We start from the raw sequence: 20,103 nt of genomic DNA on the forward strand, positions 1-20,103 counted from the left end.
GTTGTCATGCATGACACGAATGAGGTCATGTAAGGTAAGATTAGATTTTACGAAACACACAACAGCAAACCCTTCAGTCTCCCACATTATCTTGTGTAACAGGGGGGGTGTCGCTCTGCTCCTCAGTGCTCCCGATCGGTCCCCTCACTGGTAATCGATCACGCAACCCGGAAGCTTCTCGCTGGCGTTGATGGTCTGTCGTGACACCGTGGAGTGAGGTCGGCGCATCCACAGGAGCTACACTAGCCAATATCGGTGTCACAGAAACACATGAGCATCCCAGAAACCCCTTCCTTAGCATGTCATCTCCATGCTCGTTTTCTCCGACACGTGTGTGTGCATGTGTGTGTTCTCCTCTTGAACACAGACACACACCAGACTCACAAATGTAAATGTCTATCCAACTGGGCTGGTAAACCTTTCTCTTTGTGCGTGGACATTATGTTGTCGGGAATTCGCTGTGGGTGTTCGTCAGAGTGCCTGAGTGGGCAGTAATGAACGGGGCTCAGCTGGAACCTGCTGGTGTGTCCCAGGTGGGGCCCTCGCCCACAACACACTCCAGCCCAGCAGGAGAGCGAAGGTAAGGGAGGGAGGGAGGGAGGGAGGGAGGGAGGGAGGGAGGGAGGGAGGGATGGAGGGAGGGAGGGAGGGAGGGAGGGAGGGAGGGAGGGAGGGAGGGAGGGAGAGAGAGAGAGAGAGAGAGAGAGAGAGAGAGAGAGAGAGAGAGAGAGAGAGAGAGAGAGAGAGAGAGAGAGAGGGAGGGATGTAAGGAGAGAGAAGGACTGAGTAAGAGAGGGAAGGGTAGCGAGAGAGGGAGGAAAGACAGAGCAAGAGAGAAAGGGCCAGAGAAACACTTTACAGTCATACATAAAGGCATATATGTGTGTGTGTGTGGGGGGAGAGTGTGTTCTGTCCTTTCCTGCCTTCAGGTAAGAACAAGCCACAGAGCTTCTAAAAGGCTTCCTCAGGGAACAACGCAGACATACTCTGTATGTATCTGACCAACTTAGTAAAAATGTGTGTGTGTGTAAAGGTTCATTGCCTCTGATTTGGAATGTCTTAAGTCCCACAGTGATGACAGCAGACAGGGAACAGAACATCGTACCAGCTTCCACCCCAGCCTCCATACCAGCCTCCATACCAGCCTCCATACCAGCTTCCATACCAGCTTCCACCCCAGCCTCCACCCCAGCCTCCACCCCAGCCTCCACACCAGCCTCCATACCAGCTTCCACCCCAGCCACCACCCCAGCCTCCACACCAGCCCCCATACCAGCTTCCACCCCAGCCTCCACCCCAGCCTCCACACCAGCCTCCATACCAGCCTCCAGTCTCCTCACATCACCTATGTTCTTGTCTCATTCATTATCTTTGCCAAATGGATCTGCTCTTTTTTTCTCCTCACCTCACATGTCCGCTAATTTAGTCTCGCTTATCTTGTCTTTACCTTCTACTCCCCCCTCTCCTCCCTTTCTGCCCCATCTCTACCCTTAAACCCACCTCACCCTCTCCTCATCTCTCCCCCTCTCCTTGGCTCTCCTCTCCTCCTCTCCTCTCCCCTCCTGTCTCTATCTTAGGATCAGCTACTCTGTTCCTGGTCCATGTTCACACGAGTCTGCCAGGCAGAGATAAAGGAGAACTCTCATCCCTCCATCCCCTCTGTCTGTTTGCTGCTCAGGTCCAATCTGTGTTTGTGTTAATAGATGCCCTGCTGGGACCGCGGTACAGTAAATGACCTCTTCAGGTCTGACATCCGTGACTTAGGAAATGCAACGTCAGAGGCAAAGGCCAAGTCAGACGTTTATGCCTGCCTTTGATGAACGTCGTGAAATTGGAAACTTTCATGGAAATATAGTATGTAGGATTGAATATCAACAGAGATTTGGGAAAGATACTGTTTCAAATCCATTGCCTTCCAAGCAAATATGTACTTGCCTTATCTCTTTTTTTCCACGTAAAGAAACGTGTCTCCAATACTCTGGTATTGTTGTGTCTACGTTGATTGACAGTTACTGTCCTCAAGGTAACCTCCATTGCATGGCTTCCATACCAATGGACCATGGCTGAGACATTGAAACTGAATTTGCCTCGGCACAAAAAGCATTCATAGACATCTTTCAAATTACACTAATTATGTTTTCACTCGGACACAACCACCACCAAAACTTTACCCTCCAGCCCATTTGCAAATGTCTACATACTCTTTTCAAAATGGTTAAATGTACATTTTAAATCTAACATAACACAAAATTGGACAGCATCTATAGTAATATTGAAATATATTCCAAATCTAATAAGGGCAATATTATCAATACAACAGATGCATGTGTTCCCTCCCGGAAACAATGAAAGCTGGTTGCCTGGATACACCAGCAGAATATGGTCCGGTATGGACCAGGCATGCCAAAAAATTGTTTTCCTAGCTGTGTTGCCCAAGATGTCATAAGATGTGATGTGGAAGAGCACCTGTGGCCAGATGAAGCAGACAGGGTTGCCTAACATTCAGCTCAGCCACCTGACTCCATGATACACTGCATTGAATTATTGTGCCATTCTTGTTTTGTAAAGAGATTTTTGCTAAAGAAAAAATGATGTAATGCTACCTTTTGCAAATGTTTTTTAGGTCAATGTTTTATGAGTGACAACGTGTACTTGTTGAGTGACAACCTTTGCTAGTGGTCTTTCAAAATGCTTCCTATATGTCTCGTGTAAAGCATTTTGGAAGCTTTAGGGCATTCTGAATGGGGAAATAACTGCCGTGCCAAGCTGACAGTTGGTTTGGAGAATTATCTGAAGAGTTTTGAAAATGTGACCACAGTATTGAAAAAGCAGTCCAAGCAATTACTCTAGCAAAAAATCGGAAAGTTCACACCAAGAATTTCTGTTTATTGTCAGCATGGAAACAGGCCGAGAAAGGTAGACACAGCGGAGGGCAGCAGTCAAACACTGTCAGTGAGAACAATGCAAGCAACAATTTTGTCAAAGTAACCTTTGCTGAGTGTGTGTGTATGTGTGTGTGTGTGTGTGAGAGACAGAGAAACACACTCACACACAAGACTCACACACTTTGTATGTGTGTGTCTTCCTCTGTGCGAAGCATAACAAGCGTGCCACTGCCAGGCCGACATGTTTAGTACATCATTGATTTGATGCAGGTGTGAGTTCTGGCTAGATCCCTTACACACACACACTGTCACCCACACAGTTTTTATATAAACAAACCACCTTCATTATGGCAGAGTTATGAAGCTAACTTGTCACGCAGTAGGTGGCTGCAGTCTCTCTTCTTCATCATCTCCTAATAGGGACTGTGGTGTAGATGTGTGGCCAAAGACACAGGGCCAGAGACACAGGGACCAAAACCTAATTTCCTCCCTGGCCCAGAGAATCACGAGGGCCTGACACTGACCCTTTCCCAATGCCAACTCCGTTCGAACCCAACCCTAACCCCCTCCCTATAGGCTAGAAAGGGACACAGCCCTACCCAACCCTGTTGGTGTGTGTAGTCCAGAGATAAAGATTCGACCCTAACCCTGTTTCTCGAATCCCACTACTCCGACAGGACACTTATTTACAAATGGAAGGTTTTGACGAAAGCTTACGCTTAACGAATTAAAAGAAAGGAAACCCAACCGACTTCAATAACAGACAAGGACTTGAAGCACAAAAGATTTTGTGTAGAGCAGTGCACAGTTTTTGTCAGTTGCCAACTGTCACAGCCATGTGAGCCTTCCCATGTGCGTCCCTGTGTTCTGTGTTTATTAGGTTCACCTGTGACTTGTTGATTGTCTTTTAATGGTCTCATTAGCGTTGTTGCGTTCACCTGTGGCTTGTTTGGTATTTAAGTCGACAAGTTGGTCATTCGTTTCATGTGTCCGGATTCGTCGTGGTCTTTTCTCAAGAAAACTCTTTGTTATTGGACTCCTGTCTCCTTGGAAGCAAGTCAGCCGGGCTGCAGGCGACGCCGGTGCTGCATGAAGTCGAGCGCTCCTAAACACGTTGAAAATGACACCAACCGCCTAATTATTGAAACCGACATTTACAGGTGTGTTCCAGGGGCCTGTTTTTGTCTTGGGGGGGGGGGGGGGACAAATTCCCAATCATGATTTTTGAGCATTAAACACGCACACAGCGCACAACACTCACAACCACATTTTGACACTACTGATCACTGATATGCATTCCCTTTGTTTATTGACTTTGTTTATTTGTTTGAAATGAAGTATGTTCTATTGGTTGTAGTCGAACACGTCGCACACATCCTTTTGCCATGGCTGCCCTATACGTTGAATATGCTTGCCTTCTGGCCAAACAACTCACAGCTTATTCGTTGCCTCGTCGACAGAATGTAAGCACTGTGAAAAGACCAGAGGGGAGAACCTTTTCACACCAACAATGGAAGTGAACACTGCGGAGGGAGGGAGGGTTTGTTTTTTCCTCAAGGTTTTCTATTTTGTTTGCTTCATTTGACACAATTTCTCTTTTGTTTCACACAACTGTGATGTATACTGCATATGCTGTGCATGTACTGTTGAGAAAATAAGAAGTGTTGTTTCAACAGTATATAGTATATAGGACAACCCCCCCCCCCCCCCAAAGATGAAAGTGTTGACTGTTGAGCACAGCAGTGTGCTTTGGACCAATGAATTGTGTGCCATTTGGTGCAAAAGGGTGATTTGATAAAATGTTCTGTAGTTTGGAATGCAGAGGCCTGTTCCATAAAGCGAGTTTACCGAATAAGCCAGACTTGTGTCAGTTGGTCGGACTCATTTCTTGTTCATTCGGTTCCATAAAGCTAGCTCAACGTAGTTCGAACTCGGTTACTATGGCAACTTAGGCTGCGAAACTAGTCTGGTCAGGGTCAGACTAACTGTCAGGCTTAGCGTGACTTGGTGCTAAACCAGACGTCCCTGTAACACTGACCCAACGGGAAAACGCTGATTTACCACGTACATTCTCATTTTCTTATTCTCATCAGTTCAATATGTTCAACATTGATAGAAAATCAACTTAAGTAGCCTACATAGGCTACAACATTTAGCCAAATGCATTAAACAATGATGAACAATGCTTTGATAGGCTACACACCATAGCCGTTAAATGTATGGATGTTAGTACGCATCAGGCATAGGCCTATATCTCAATCTAAATGATCCGAGTATAATTATCTTAGCAAAATAATTGTTAACAGTAGCCTACAATTGCAAAACAAACCTAAATCCGCCCTCCATTTCCCTGACACAAAACCCATGTTAAAAAGTTAGGCTATAATGTATTGATTAATAGTAAGCAATTTATTTTAAACAATGTCAAAAAAGTCAATTTAGATGAGTTTAGAGGGGATTTTTTAATCAATGAAGTAAAGGTCTAAAAAGGTCCCCCTTCACAACGTCAATCATGGCGTGTCATTTTATTTTGATTGAAACGGTGGATGAGGGAGCTGTCATTGTAGTCTCGTTTATGACTTTAAGTCTAGCTTTTTTGAGCGGCCTTTATGTAACAGGCCCCTGCACTACACTTTGCAGGATACATGAGGTGTTTTGCAGGATACATGAGGTGTTTCGCACACTGGGTGTGTGGTCTTGTGAATTGTGTAAAGTGTGAGAAAATTTGACCTCAAAAACGGTCAATTTCTAAACATGTATGTATGTACACAGTCTGAACATTTGTGTGTGTGTGTGTGTGTGTGTGTGTGTGTGTCTTTGCATCTTTGTGTCCAGGTGTGTGTATTAAAAAAAATCTAAATGAGCTGTTTCCTACTTTCCTGCACTTGAGTGTGCAATGCTCTTCCCACTCAGACCCAGCCCTACAGCACTCAACAACTTAGTTTTCTACTTTAATATATACTATTTCATTTCATCTTGATTTTTCATTTTCATCCACTCCATCTGTAGTGGGGAGGGGGGGTCAAGTGTGATAAAGCAGCGAGAAGATGATAAATGCCTCTGGATTCTGCTGTTTTTCCTGTCTCTCTCTTTTTCTCTCGCTCTCTCAGCGACACACGCATTAGAGCACACACGTGCACTAACACCACACGCGCGGACTATCTTCTACATTCCAACACGCGCTTGCACACACGAATGCAGACGCACAATAACACAAAGAGGCACATTTTATCAAAACAATGCTCCGTTCCTGCCTTTAGGCTACTGCTGTCTTGTTCACAGAAAGATAAACACAGCACTGACAACATGGCCGACACGTAATGGAGCTTCACAGCTACCTCACAGCCACAGACACCTGCACACACACTAAACACCCAGTTAAAAAGTACAAGTGGCTAGAAGACCTCGTCTAATAGTGACTAGTCTTATCTTTATCAACAAATCCAAGGGATATGTGCAATGTGGGATTCCTGTGTATAAATAACACATTACATTATAAGACGTGTATAACTTGAATTACCTATGAACACACAATAGTATTACCTGAACAATGTTTTTGAACAACATGAAAAGTACACCTAGACCTAAGTAACCTCTCTAACACAAATCACCCTAAAGGTATTTGCAGGGATTACAGCAGCAGGTACTTTACATAATGCACAATGAAAGCTTGGCTCCTGATATGCATGTCAAGCCGTGTCAAGGCCAATCACATTTGGTATGCTAACCAGGGTAGTTTCATCAAGGAGCTTGAAATGGCGAATCATGATCTCCAAGGACCACTTTAAAAATACTTCACATATACTTAATGCATACCCTACATTTACAACCACAATCTGCCGATCTTTCAGTCAGGTCACATATACACGAAATACTTTATTTATTAAGTTTCTTCATGCAATTGAATATACAAAGATGTCACACATTTAAAGTCTCACTAGGTTAATGGAAAATTCCTTCACAATGACGTGCAACAACCACATTAGCTAATGCTGGAAAGACTAACACAAGACAAGATCATCCCAATGTATTTTTGGGACTCAGCCATGAACTGAGCACTTTCTCGTCCTTTTCGTTTCATATCTGAAAGAAATCACAGAAAGTGGTATAAGTAAGAAAGATCTGCTCCGATAAAACAACCTGGACACACAGCCAGGAGACAGCCCCTGGACGCACACACAAGCCCATCTCCCCGACCATACTCACAGCACTCACAGGCCTTACACTATCACACAGTCCTCTCTCTCTCCTCCATCTCCCCCCTTCATTTACTCCCCTCACTCCCCTACACACAGTCTTCCTGGCAGACAGGCTTGTTGCCATTGGCCAGGCTGACGCTGGCCACGGAGTGGTGTGTGCTGCGCAGCGAGGTGAGGTGCGTGTTGCTGCGCACGGCCGCCAGGGACCTCCGGCGGATCAGGGCTTGGCAGCAGCACAGCTGCTCGTTGAACTGCTTCTGGAAGCTTCTGCTCAGCAGGTAGAGGGCGAAGGGGTTCACGCAGGAGTTGGTGAAGGCCAGGACGCGAGCCACGACACTGCACAGGAAGTGGGCCAGCGAGGTGTCCACCTTGAGGGGAGACAGGGAGGAGAGGAGAGTTAGTGTAGGTGCTTGCCTGCTCCTCCAGGCTTCTGGGGTGGGGCTGGGGTGTATTCGTTTAGGGTAGGTGTGTCAGAGTTAGGGTGCGTACAGTAGTTGTTTATTGTGGTTGGGGTTAAGGTAGGTATGTAGGGTTAGGGCGTGGGTGCGTACCTGTCCATAGTGGTAGGAGCGATACAGGTAGACCACATGACTGGGCAGCCAGCAGACAGCAAACAGACCTACAAACACCAGAACTGTCTTGGCCAAACGCTTCCTCGACTCAATCTGGGAGGGAGAGGGAGAAGGAGGGGAGACAGCCATGTTTGCCAAATAGCCTAAATGCTAGTTGGCTTTGACAAACACACATCACGTCATAGTCATCCACACAACACAATACCGCCACCTCACCTGTCTCCTGACGTGTACGTTCCCCTCCGAGGGCATGTTGTGAGCGCTCAGCATTAGGCTCCTCGCGATGAAAACGTAGTACACAGTGATGACCAGCAGGGGGAGCACGTAGAAGAGGAGGAACGACACCATGGAGTGGATCTTGGGGTGCAGTTCGCCGGTGTTGGGGTAGGGAGCGCACGTGACGAAGCTCTCGTCGGTGTGGTTGACGTGGAACGCGTGCAGGTCGGAGAACACAGCCTCGGGGACGGCCAGCGCCATGGAGAACATCCAGATGGCCGCAGCTCTCAGCACGATCCTCTGGGGGGTGCCGGAGGTCTGCAACTCCATAGGCCGGACGATGGCCCTGTACCTGAGGGAGAGGGTGTGGGAGGGGATAGGGGAGGGAGAGCAGGGGGTGGGTTTGTTGGGTGTTATGTTATAGCCCTATGTGACATTGCTTGGAAAATGGGCTATACAAATCAACGTGATTTGTATCACGTTTGGAAATCCGATGGCTGAGCGGTGAGGGAGTAGGGCTAGTAATCAGAAGTTTGCTGGATCGACTCCAAGCCGTGCCAAATGACGTTGTGTCCTTGGGCAAGGCACTTCACCCTACTTGCCTCGGGTGGAATGTCCCTGTACTTACTGTAAGTCGCTCTGGATAAGAGCGTCTACTAAATGTAATGTAAATTTGATTGACTATGTTCTTACATTCATAAATGTTCCTAATATATGATATAAGCAACACAAACCTGACTGCCCCCCACCAACACACACACCTTCTTTATCCTACCACAGTTATGGTTTTGTGTGGATCAAAAGCCCAAATGTTTACTATAAAATGACTGTCTTCCATAAACAACTTGGGACACATGAACACATGATTCTGCTGAGTTGTGTTCCCTTTGCATTTTTGAGAGCAAGGGAGACAATCTTGACTGTCGGCAGGTAGTTTGAGGCAGTATTAAGACTGATACATCTGTAGAAGTTGGACCAGGATCAAGACAGATGACTTGGACACTGAACCTTTATGTGGTGATGAAGTAATGACCAAGTATGGCTAACATCACACACCCTGGTGTGTGAATTTGGGTGTATGTGTTTGTGTGGGTGCATGTGTGTGCTTGTGTGTGTGAAGATGATCATAATTATATTCTGTATCTTGTGTCATAACTATATAGTTTTAGGTCACGCTCATAAATATAAACTGAGATCTGTGGTTGCTCTCTTTTGCAAACTCATCTATCAGATAAACTGATTTGATCCTGCACATTTCAATCGGTACGCGCAAGGCGTATGAAAGCGGTTCCATCTCTGTCATCTTACTGCAGCCCTTACGGAGTCTCTTCCACACAACGTCAATACAGGCCACTTTTATGTAAGTTCAATTTTTAATTCCATTTTGGTGCGCATTACTTCACAGCATGTAGAACGGAGATCATGTTCCGTCTCTATGGCTATACCACGTTTCAGTCATTTTGCTTACCTGTCAGCGGACAACGCAGTAAGCGTGAACACCGATACGCCAACCGACGTGAGTTGTATGAACGGTATGAGTTTACATCCCACTCTACCGAACAGCCACTCTTCCGCCAGGTACCGGCTGGCATCCACCGGTGCGCAGGTGACCAAAAGGAGCACGTCCCCGAGCGCAAGACTCGACATGAACAGATTCGGTACATTCCTTACGGACTTGGTGGAGCAAAGGGTCTTAATGAGCGTTATATTACCAATAAGACCAACGGTTATGATTACACCGTAAACGGCGGCGATGGCGACCCCGGTATACCAAATCGACTGTTCAGAGGGCAGTGTTAGGTTTCCGTGCGCCACGGATAGATTTGGGTACTGATGCGCCATGTCCCATGAGTAATCAAACGGCTCCTCAAAAGACATTCTTTCTGCGTTTAGTATTTAAATGGTGCGTCGTAAAGAGCTGTTGATTTGGATTCTCAACCTATACCTGTTTTGATAGCCTGCTATCCATGCCAAACAAGACTCAATTGAAACTAGTTTCCTTTTCATTTAAATTGCACTTCTCCAATGGGAAATATTTTTCCAAGAAGTCGGAGGTGAGTTTCCGACTGGTCACACGAAGCTGCACTGATGTGATGTCCTCTAAATGCGCGTGGCCGAGTCAATTCCGCGCTCCCGGGAATGTCTTAGCCGAGACATGAACGGAGATAAAATCCTCTCACCAGAACTGTCATTAGATTCCTTCCTCCAGGAGACGTTTGTCCAAAAATATAAAACAGTTATGAACCATCCAAGGTTACAAGTTCAACAATTTAGACATGAACTTGTAGCAGAGTGGGTTTAGAACGAGATTGATGAATGTATATATATGATATTATATGTCAAATACAGTTTCTCCTTAGTGCTTTGACCTGTCAAGCCATTTAGATAAGCCATAATCTTCAGGAGGATCAGAGAAGACTTTTATATTTATTTTGTCTTAGCATTTCCTATGTGCAATTGTAACAAATATTTCATAGTACATCACAACTCTATTGCATGTCTGCAAAATGCAGTAATTCACCTAAAACATTTAATGAATGCTTCAAAACTTAAGAAATCACTGCACTTTTTATTTCCAAATAATTAGATAAGGAAGTTGAGAAAAATGCCTTTTATTTATTTCCAGAGCTGTATTTTACCAATGTCAATCTCAATGGAAAGGTTTTGTCTTTATGTGGGCCGTTCTGGTTAAAATGTTCAGATAATTTTTCACATGCACAAATATCAATTTTGTAAACTTTTTGGGGTTGACACTGACTGCTTACACTGACTGCGGACTACTCACACACAGAAAAGGGATGTGCACATTTGAATGTAGGCCAATGCTCTAAATGGATTTTGTGTTAAAAACTCATTTCTGTTACACAGAAAATTCCCATTCCATCTATGACAAGTTCACTTCTAAAAATCTAATTCTAATTCTCATTTGAGAAGGGAGCCAAGGCAATTGAGAAAAACTGTAATTACTGGAAGGAAGGAAAGAAGGAAACTTTGCTTGAGAAAGATCTTCAGAGGATAAATTGGATGACAGCTCTGGGAACCTTGATAAAACAGGTTCAAGTACAACAGAAAATCTTGACCCCTGACCACACTCAGGATAAATATACGTCTCCCTGGAAACATACAGGATGGAGAAACAGGAGGCAGACCAACCAATCTCCAACCATTGTAGATTTCTCGGAAACATTTGAAATGGCAAAAATGAATCTGATTACAGGGTGGATCCTCTGCGCCATTGTTTGACCAGAACGTCATTACAGGTCATTTTGTGTACTGAAGGTGTATGTATGTGCGCGTGTCACTGTTGTTGAGCCTCTCTCGAACTCTTTAGCTTTGGGTCTTTTACACTACATCTACACACACCCCAACCACACAGATACACAGGAACACACCCACTGTGCTGTCTCGCCATGAGGAGTTAAGCCCCAGTATGCTGGGCCCCTGAGGTGCTCTCAGGGATCATGGCAGAACAGGCGGCAGGCTGACCAGGAGCAACGCTACGTCTGGGGTCAGAGGTCGTCCTGCTCCACAGAGATAAGAACAGATTAGATGCTGCCAGGAGAGCTACAGGTGGGCTTCATTGGATGTATTCATCACATCCGCGCACAATCTGCCTGAGACCTGGGGAGGAGGAGGACGGACGAGGCGGCGGGAGGAGGGCAGAGAGACATTGGAAGGGGTGAAGAGAAAGTATAGGGAGGGAGGGAGGGAGGGAGGGAGGGAGGGAGGGAGGGAGGGAGGGAGGGAGGGAGGGAGGGAGGGAGGGAGGGAGGGAGGGAGGGAGGGAGGGAGGGAGGGAGGGAGGGAGGGAGGGAGGGAGGGAGGGAGGGAGGGAGGGAGGGGGTGGTAACAGAGATGTTTCTACTAATGGAAGCTACCTTGCGTACAGGGCAGCAGTAGATGCAAGATAAGCTTATTGTAACAGTGATGCTTTATCTGTCAAATGGCACGTAAATGTCACGCCTGCAACACTAGTGTGTAGACAACCTCCCCCGTATCTCCTGAAATGGAGTGACAGGGTTTGAACAAAGTAATTCACATTTCAGTTTCCCTTTAATTATCTCCTGTCTGGGGGCTGGCTGCTTGGTGCTGAAGAAAGGTCAGGCATAATTGTGTTTCCATCAAACAGGAAGTGGGTTCTGACACACTCTCAGACACGATACTCAGGGAGACAGACTTACTCTTCAGTTCAGGGGAACCCAAACACCATGCGAGACAACCAAAACAGCAACACGGGAAAACGCATGTGCCAGTGAGCAGGGAAGTGTTTCAACACTCTGATAATGCACCCGTCTCTCGTATCTTCATCGATGAGATCTCATGGGAGAGGTGCACTGGAAGTGCTGCTCAACACAGCTGAGAAACCTAGGATCAGGTGTAAGGGGGAAAGAAGGGTGTTTACAAACTGCATGATTAGCAGACTGACTGACTAACTAACTGACTTACTGAATGGCAGACTGTTTGGTCGGCTGGCAGATTGACCTTCTGATAGCAGGAAGACTGACTGACTGACTGACTGACTGGCTGATTGACTGACTGGTGGACTGACTTACTGGCTGGCTGTACAGAGGGCTTTAAATCAAGCCTACCTTTTTGTTGCACACACCAGCGTAGAAATCTGATGTTGTAAAACTGATAAAGACCCAAGTATTACACCCATTCAGCTCAATGTGTGGAACCCAGATTCTAGGAATCACAAACACAGCTGGCCTTTATTTCCCAGTTATGATGTTGGAAACGTGCCATTCCATGCTCCCTTCTCGAATTGAAAGTATGAAGACTGCATCTCTCTGTTTTGTCTTTTTGAAAGATCAATGGAAACTTTCCTTTTAGCACACTTCGCATTACTGGTTGAGTTCATGTATGCAATCAAATGATGTGTTTGACTACTGTATGTGTTTATGTGTGTGTGTGTGTGTTTGTGTGTACTGTGTGTGTGCACATGTTTGTGCTTGAGTACGTGAGTCTAAGGGTCCGTCTGACTAAGGGGCCATCTATCTCCTGGATACGGCATCAGGACACTAGCACACAATGGAAACACTCACATCAGGCCTGTCACAGAACAACTCCTGTCATAACACCTGCCATAGTGCTAGCCTGTCATAACCCAACCATGACAAAATATGATTCCACTTTATTATAGAACAATTCTGTCATAATGGTAGCCGGTGATAGTACAACCTGTCATCGCAGTCAGTCTGTCTGTCCATTCATAGACATAATAAAGAATGTATTTATCTTTATTATGTCTATGTGTCCATTGGTCAGCATGTCTGTGCATCTACTTTATAGTTTGTCTATCCATCTATCAGTTTGTGTGGCACTGTCTGTCTGTCTGTCTGTCTGTCTGTCTCAGTCTTTCTGTCTGTCTGTTTATAGGACATGTCTCACCTTCTCTGATCGTTACCTACTCAATAAGACACACATTATCCTTAATCACACACTTCTCAATAAGGTTGGACAGCTGGTGTGCACGGCAATCAATAATGTTGTCTAAAGTGTATCAAAACAGCCCCTAACGGCAGCAGTGTTGTCGCCAAACATCCTGATCGAATTTCGAATAAATGACAAGTGTTCCATCCCCAGCGGTGTGGCGTTGATTATTTTCTTCATCATCTTTCTGATGGGCTTTTGTATTTACTGTGACATCAGTAACAGTCTGAGGAGTACAGGATCTGTGAGGATGTGTGTGTGTGTGTGTGTGTGTGTGTGCTATGTACCTCCACCAGGGGGAGGTAAAGGACCACATAGGACTGTGCTCTACAGTAGCTGGCTGCCTGTCTCCCTGGGGCAACAAGCTATTATGTTCACACTTTCAACCAACATCTCTTCTTTCTGGGTTTGTCAATTTATAGTCTGAATGTTCAGATTCTCATCCGAGATTAGCATTGGTCAGGTTTGATCATTAGGCACCGCCTACGGAGGAGCAACGATCCAGTCAGCACTGGCTGGCTTAATTTGTGCACCTAAGAATTTTGCATGTTTTCTCTCTCTCTCTCTTTCTTTTTTTTGTGCTCGGGGAACTTTTTGAATGTTAGTGTGTGTTCGTGTGTGTGTGCGCACATTTGCGTGTGCTGGTTGACACACCCTTGTGGAACGAGTTAGACTTGATGTGGTTCAGTCTTGCTCTGTGCATTGTTTTTCTCAAACTTGACCTTCCTTCCTACTCTCTGTACTCACTCACCCTCAAAAATACATATTACACACCTGAAAATAGTGTTCAATGTAGATCGAATCATCCTTATTTTCTGGTCTAGCATCTGCCACATACCTGCATATCATTCATATTAACGTCTTCCTGTTTTATCTGACAATCCATTTAACATTCCAACATGTTTTGGAAGGTTATATACATATTTTGAAGTACTAGAGTGGCTGCTTTCGTGGAAAGTGGGTCTTTGGCAGGTTGTCACAAGTTGGTATCTGAGGTGCAGTCGTTGGAGGAGAAACAGGGTGAAACATGATAACATGACAGGGCAAGCATCAACTCGACATTAGGGCGGGAAGAGAATGCTTTCCTTGTAGGGAGGCGTTCTAATTGGCGGGACACGCTGTCACTCATCTTGCGGCAAAGAGACTCAGCGCAAGTTTCAACGAAAGCGTTTGTCAGGTTGATCATAGCGTGGAAATAAGACGCATTGTTGACCGTATTTGAAAGATCGGTAGGCCTACATCGATAATGGCCACAGAAAGGAAGATTTTCGTCTTGTCCATTCTATGTCTTGGTGAGTTTGTCCGAGTTTTACAACAATTATTTTGGGGAGAATAGACCGTTGATCAGGAACACACACCTGTTGTGTGATTTAGGCGTTGCCGTTCAGTTCAGGTTGTGAGGGTTACATTGTGAAATCGTATGGCACATTCACATAAAGATAATAGGCTATTTTTACTTGTAGTGCAATAGAAAAGTTCCTTCAATAGCTTCATTTCATTTTTCTGAAGACGAATTTGACAATGTGAAGTATATAAAAAAGAAAAGAAAAGCTCACTAATAAACGTGTTTCTTAGTCACATTACATTTACATTTAGTCACTTAGCAGACGCTCTTATCCAGAGCGACTTACAGTAAGTACAGGGACATTCCCCCCGACCTCCCTATATTCAGTACATACAGAAAATACAACATTCTCAGTATTTTAAATGGACCCTCTTTGCCTTAATAGCTGCTTTCAGTCTTTGGTTCTACAGTCCACATCCTTTCACTCCTTTCCAGTCCGGTGTTTAAAACCATGTCAAATCAAACTCCTTGCTCCTCCTTGGATTTCCGCGACGCCTAGTACAGCCTGAATGTGAATTTACAACTGTGCATTTACCAACGTCCCTAGTTCAATGGGCTTGAATTGGATGTCGATGTTTTTCTATTCCATAAGGACGTTAGCTTGATGTATTCGTCTCCGGAAGGTGTGGTCTCTTCAGATCAGTCTGGTCTTGGTTTGGATGAAAATGATTTGCTTTCCTCGAACAATGATAAGTAGAAGAGCACCACACGCGAAACCAAAGCAGAAGTCTCATTTGTCTTAGAACAGGAAACTGAGGTTGCAGTGGGCACAGACCCAACATAGGAACACTGTTGGCAATGACGCCGATGACGCACACACAAACGTAGGCTACTTTCTTCCCCTAAAAAGTTGTCCTCCAATAACCTCCAATCAAGAACGTAGGTTTGGTTTGAACACTGGTGAGAACCAACATTTTATTTTGTTTAAATGGGAACACTTGACATTGGTATGGAAATGTCCTTGCTGTCTGACCCTAAACCTACGCTTATGAGTAGGCTATACGAACCACCTGTCGTTTGTGGCATGTATGACACGTTGATGATCATCTCTTACAGTAACTACATTCTGTCTACAGTTTATATTTAGAAATATTGCAAAAGTTACTCCTTGGCCAGATATTTTCAAGAACATTAGCTCACTCTGCTGGCCTCAGCATCGGTGAAGCTTCGAATGTCTGAATGTGAATTTACAACTGTGCATTTACCAACGTCCCTAGTTCAATGGGCTTGAATTGGATGTCGATGTTTTTCTATTCCATAAGGACGTTAGCTTGATGTATTCGTCTCCGGAAGGTGTGGTCTCTTCAGATCAGTCTGGTCTTGGTTTGGATGAAAATGATTTGCTTTCCTCGAACAATGATAAGTAGAAGAGCACCACACGCGAAACCAAAGCAGAAGTCTCATTTGTCTTAGAACAGGAAACTGAGGTTACAGTGGGCACAGACCCAACATAGGAACACTGTTGGCAAGTGGAAAAAATGGCCTGGTCAGCTTTAGTTGTGACCTGGAGATAGTTGGGGAAGAATTTGGCATAAATAACATGAATCAATGGATCCACCCTGTCTTGTGTCAGGGATTCAGGCTGGTTGTGGTGGCATGATGGTGTGGGGAATGTTTTCTTGGCACACGTTAGGTCCCTTAAAGCAGTCGAGCATAATTTTTACTCCACAACCTACCTGAGGATTGTTGTGGACCATGTGCAGCCCTTTCGGGCCACAGTCTACCCAGTTTCTGTTAGAAACTTCCAACAAGACAACATAAGTCACAAACACAATTCATCTCAGGCTGCTTCCTCGATCATGACATGGGGTTCAGTGTACTCCAATGGCCCTCCAAACTCAACGGATTTCCTTCCAATGGACTAAGACGTAGAAAACTTTCATGGTCTCCAATAGGCAATTTGTTGTTCAGCACAGAACCCATTAATACCACATAAAAATAACACAACAAAACAATCATCTCAGTCGTTTATAACAGCCATTATCATATCATAGCTGTCCAGGCCGATATTTAAGGTGCATGTCAATGCATGGCAATATTGTCATATTCATAAATAAATCAATAACGAGTCTACTGCACCTCCCCTAGGTTCTCATGTATTCCACCAGTAAGTACTAAGTAGGCCATGTATTACCCAAGACTCCCCATGGCTACTGCATCTTGTTTAATTGAGTTATTGCCATGGGAAAAATGACTTTTTTAGCTTGGTTAGTTCTGATGGACCACCTTCTGGTGGAACGGAATTTGCAGATGGACCCCAATCTCTAAGGAATGTTTTCAGCACCTTGGTGAATCCACGCCATGACAAATTCAGGCTGTTCTGAGGGCAAAAGGGGGTCCTTCCCAGAATAGAAAAAGTGTACCTAATGAGGTGGCCTCGAGTATTAATAAAATAAACAAGACAACTTAATCCCAATCAAGTTTTTATGTCTGTACCTGCTGTTTAAAATATGTTCACTCCCCCGCCCCCCCAGTGGTGCAGGATGCTGTTTGTCTGCAGGTGAGCATCCCCCAGAAGAGCTATGAGTACGCCCGGGGAGACAACATCACGATACCCTGCAAATTCATGCCTAAGAACCCTACCAACAATTTGGTCATCATCACCTGGACAGCCAAGTCCATCAACCCCGACGAACCTGACGTACGAACCCGATGTCCAGTTAGCCCATCCCAAAAATGGTCTGTTTACACATGAACGCTCTAACTCTCCTCTCCCCCCACCCTCCTCTCCCCCCGCCCCAGACAATAGTGTTGAGCTCCTACTCCACCGTCCCCACAGTGGATGTGACGGACTCATACGAGGGGCGGGCCATCCTAGAAGAGGACATCCCCCAAGGGAAGGCCAACCTGCGCCTCTTATCCATCGGCCTGCAGGACAACATGGATTTCGAGTGCCACGTCCTCATCCCTGGAGATGACAAGGGGGTTGTTGCTGCCACTGCCAGGCTCATAGTGCTGGGTAAGACTGAAGAGAGACCAGTCTGGACCGGATTCATACCTGGGGAAGACCTTGTTAACAAGGAGATGGACTGTGCTAGGGTTCATTCTGATTCTGAGGTTGATTATAACCTTCCTGTTGTGTGTGTGTGTGTGTCCCAGTGGCGCCGTCTCCTCCGCTGTGTAAGATCCAGGGTTTGGCAGAGTACGGCCAAAACATCAACCTGACGTGTGTGTCTGCAGAGGGCTCGCCAACCCCCACCTACAGCTGGCAGAGAAGGGACGTCTCAAACATACCCCGTCCCCAAGACGGCCGCACCACCGACAGTACGTAGAGTAGCGTGCATGTGTGTGGGAGAGCTGTGTGCAGTGGTGAGTGTTTTGTGTGTTTTTGTTTTTGAATTGGTGTGTGTGTGTGTGTGTCTCCAGAGAATGGTCTCCTGTCTCTCTTCAACGTCTCCACTGAAACGTCAGGCTACTACATCTGCACCTCGGCCAATAAGATCCGCTCAGCCACATGCAACGTCACCCTGAGTGTCATGCCACGTAACCACAACTACCATTACTTTATCAACAACTGGATTAACTACTGCTACATCACTTCATGGAGATCAGCCAATCATAAATCCTCTTATATTTTCATCTATACTCTCCCTTTCCCCTGTCCTTTCCTCGCCTTACCTTTTCCCATTTTTGCCCTCGTCTCTCCTCCCTCGCTCCTCTTCTTCCTCCCTTCCTCTTCTCTCCATTTTCTTCATCCTTCCTCACTCCTCCCTTTTGCCTACCCCGTCTCACCTCCCTCCGTCTATGCTCCTCCCTCCCGTTCTTCCTCTCTTCTCTCCTTCCTCTCTCCCCGCCCTCCATCTGTCCCTCTCTCTTCCCTTTTCCCTTCCCCCCTCAGCCTCCATGAATCTGGGCTACACCGCCGGCATCGCCGGGGCAGTGGTGGCTGCCATCCTCCTCCTGATCATCATCATCTGCTGCTGCCGTAGAAGGAACAAGAACAAGGGTCAGGAGGGTTACGAGATGGGGTAGGAGCGCACGCACGCGCACACGCACACACACACACGCACACACACACACACACACACACACACACACACAGGAGGACGAGGCCATAGACTAGGAACACACACAAACACACAGACAGGATTTCTCTGTGTACATACTACATACATACACTCACAGAACTAGGGTGTGCACACATCCAGACAGGCTACACATCCACAGCCTCTGACAGGGTGTCCCGTTGGGTGCTTCTTCAGGGCTCCGGACGATGAGTTCAGCGATAAGGAGCCCCAGGAAGGAAGAGGGGAGGAGGTTCGGTCCGTGGAGCCACCCAGGAACGCGGAGCGCCGCAATGAGCGCGAGTACGACCGCCGCAGCGACTACGACGACCGCCGCAGCGACTACGACGACCGCCGTAGCGACTACACAGATCGCCGTAGCGACTACACAGACCGCCGGAGTGACTACGACGCCCGTAGCGACAATAACGCCGACCGCCGCGATCGCTATGATGATCGTCGCGACCGTGACTACAAGGACGACCGCTACGATGAGCCGTATGATGACAGACCTCCCAGGGTGCCAGCCAATAAGCCAGTCAGGAAAGACTATGACGATTAGAACACCTGACCCCTTACCCTTGACCCCAGTCAAGTCTGAGGAAGTCTGAGGGCTGGATGATGATGATGATAGTGACGATGATGGCGATGTGTGCGAGCAAGACTTCTAGGATGTGTTGTTACTCATACTCAGGTGATAGTCTCAGGAGACATTGATTTTCCTGCCCTGTTTTTGGTTGTATGACAGGGTGCATATAAGGGTGTGTGTGTGTGTGTGTGTGTGTGTGTGTATATACAGGTGATGGGTCCACAGCTTAGCAAACCCCCCTGGTATGGGGAGGTTTAAATTCAAAACATCTTTTTTTATACTTTAAAAAGTTTGTATCCATTCATTAAGCCTATAAGCACCAGTTTCTCTTTCATCTGAATTGTGTTAAACTGTTTTATTTGTAAATTACTGTGATTATCATGTTTGTTTATTCTATGTGAAACTCTGTTGTATGTGTCTTATTGCTATGCTGTATCTTGGCCAGGTCGCAGTTGTAAATGAGAACTTGTTCTCAACTAGCCTACCTGGCTAAATAAAGGTGAAATAAAAAATAAATAAATACAATTGTGAACATGTATTTATGTGAAGTAGATTGTGAGATTACAGGGCTATTTAAAAAAGGACCAGAATGCCAGCCATATTTGTGATGTTTGTCAGCCATTTTGTAACAAAGGCGCATTCCAGCATTGTTGCCTAAAGGCAGCAGGCATACTATGTTCACTGTGTGGTGTGAGAATGACAGATCCTCTTTGCTCTCTGACAGGGAAAGAAAATAGAAACATCATGGTGACCTGGCCAGGTCTCTACATCACTTCCTGTGATGGACAGGTTATTAAAATGTCTGTCTAGATTGCAGGCTCCATCTGGTACATGTCAGAGAAGGACCAAACGTCACAAAA

General features: G+C 45.9%; 2 protein-coding genes across 2 annotated transcripts; one reads left to right on the forward strand and one right to left on the reverse strand.

The window, feature by feature from the left end:
* Positions 1–7,170: 7,170 nt before the first annotated feature.
* Positions 7,171–9,750, reverse strand: grpr (gastrin-releasing peptide receptor). The gene is made up of 4 exons (XM_084668195.1): positions 9,341–9,750; positions 7,873–8,224; positions 7,636–7,749; positions 7,171–7,452 (listed from the first exon to the last, which is right to left on the reverse strand). Exons 1-4 carry the CDS (start codon positions 9,748–9,750, stop codon positions 7,171–7,173), a joined length of 1,158 nt encoding a protein of 385 aa, XP_084524321.1.
* A 4,698-nt stretch (positions 9,751–14,448) lies between these two features.
* Positions 14,449–19,775, forward strand: LOC146261283 (cell surface A33 antigen-like). Its single transcript, XM_084668640.1, has 7 exons — positions 14,449–14,597; positions 17,125–17,291; positions 17,393–17,609; positions 17,750–17,914; positions 18,017–18,133; positions 18,489–18,618; positions 18,853–19,775. The coding sequence occupies exons 1-7, from the start codon at positions 14,552–14,554 to the stop codon at positions 19,214–19,216; spliced, it is 1,206 nt and encodes a 401-aa protein (XP_084524766.1). The 5' UTR covers positions 14,449–14,551; the 3' UTR covers positions 19,217–19,775.
* The last annotated feature ends 328 nt before the right edge of the window (positions 19,776–20,103 follow it).

The sequence above is a fragment of the Hypomesus nipponensis genome, chromosome 12, assembly GCF_054491055.1.
Source record: "Hypomesus nipponensis isolate SF chromosome 12, ASM5449105v1, whole genome shotgun sequence".
Classification (NCBI taxonomy): domain Eukaryota; kingdom Metazoa; phylum Chordata; class Actinopteri; order Osmeriformes; family Osmeridae; genus Hypomesus; species Hypomesus nipponensis.

Bases quoted from the DNA above. Each gene is read 5' to 3' on its own strand.
- LOC146261283 (XM_084668640.1), top strand. From the start codon at position 14,552: ATGGCCACAGAAAGGAAGATTTTCGTCTTGTCCATTCTATGTCTTG. The intron at 17,292-17,392 runs GTACGAACCCGA...CCCCCGCCCCAG, and splicing joins TCAACCCCGACGAACCTGAC to ACAATAGTGTTGAGCTCCTA. The intron at 17,915-18,016 runs GTACGTAGAGTA...GTGTGTCTCCAG, and splicing joins AGACGGCCGCACCACCGACA to AGAATGGTCTCCTGTCTCTC.
- grpr (XM_084668195.1), bottom strand. From the start codon at position 9,750: ATGTCTTTTGAGGAGCCGTTTGATTACTCATGGGACATGGCGCATCAG. The intron at 8,225-9,340 runs GTAAGCAAAATG...CCTCTCCCTCAG, and splicing joins ACTGCGTTGTCCGCTGACAG to GTACAGGGCCATCGTCCGGC. The intron at 7,750-7,872 runs GTGAGGTGGCGG...TCTCCCTCCCAG, and splicing joins ACGTACACGTCAGGAGACAG to ATTGAGTCGAGGAAGCGTTT.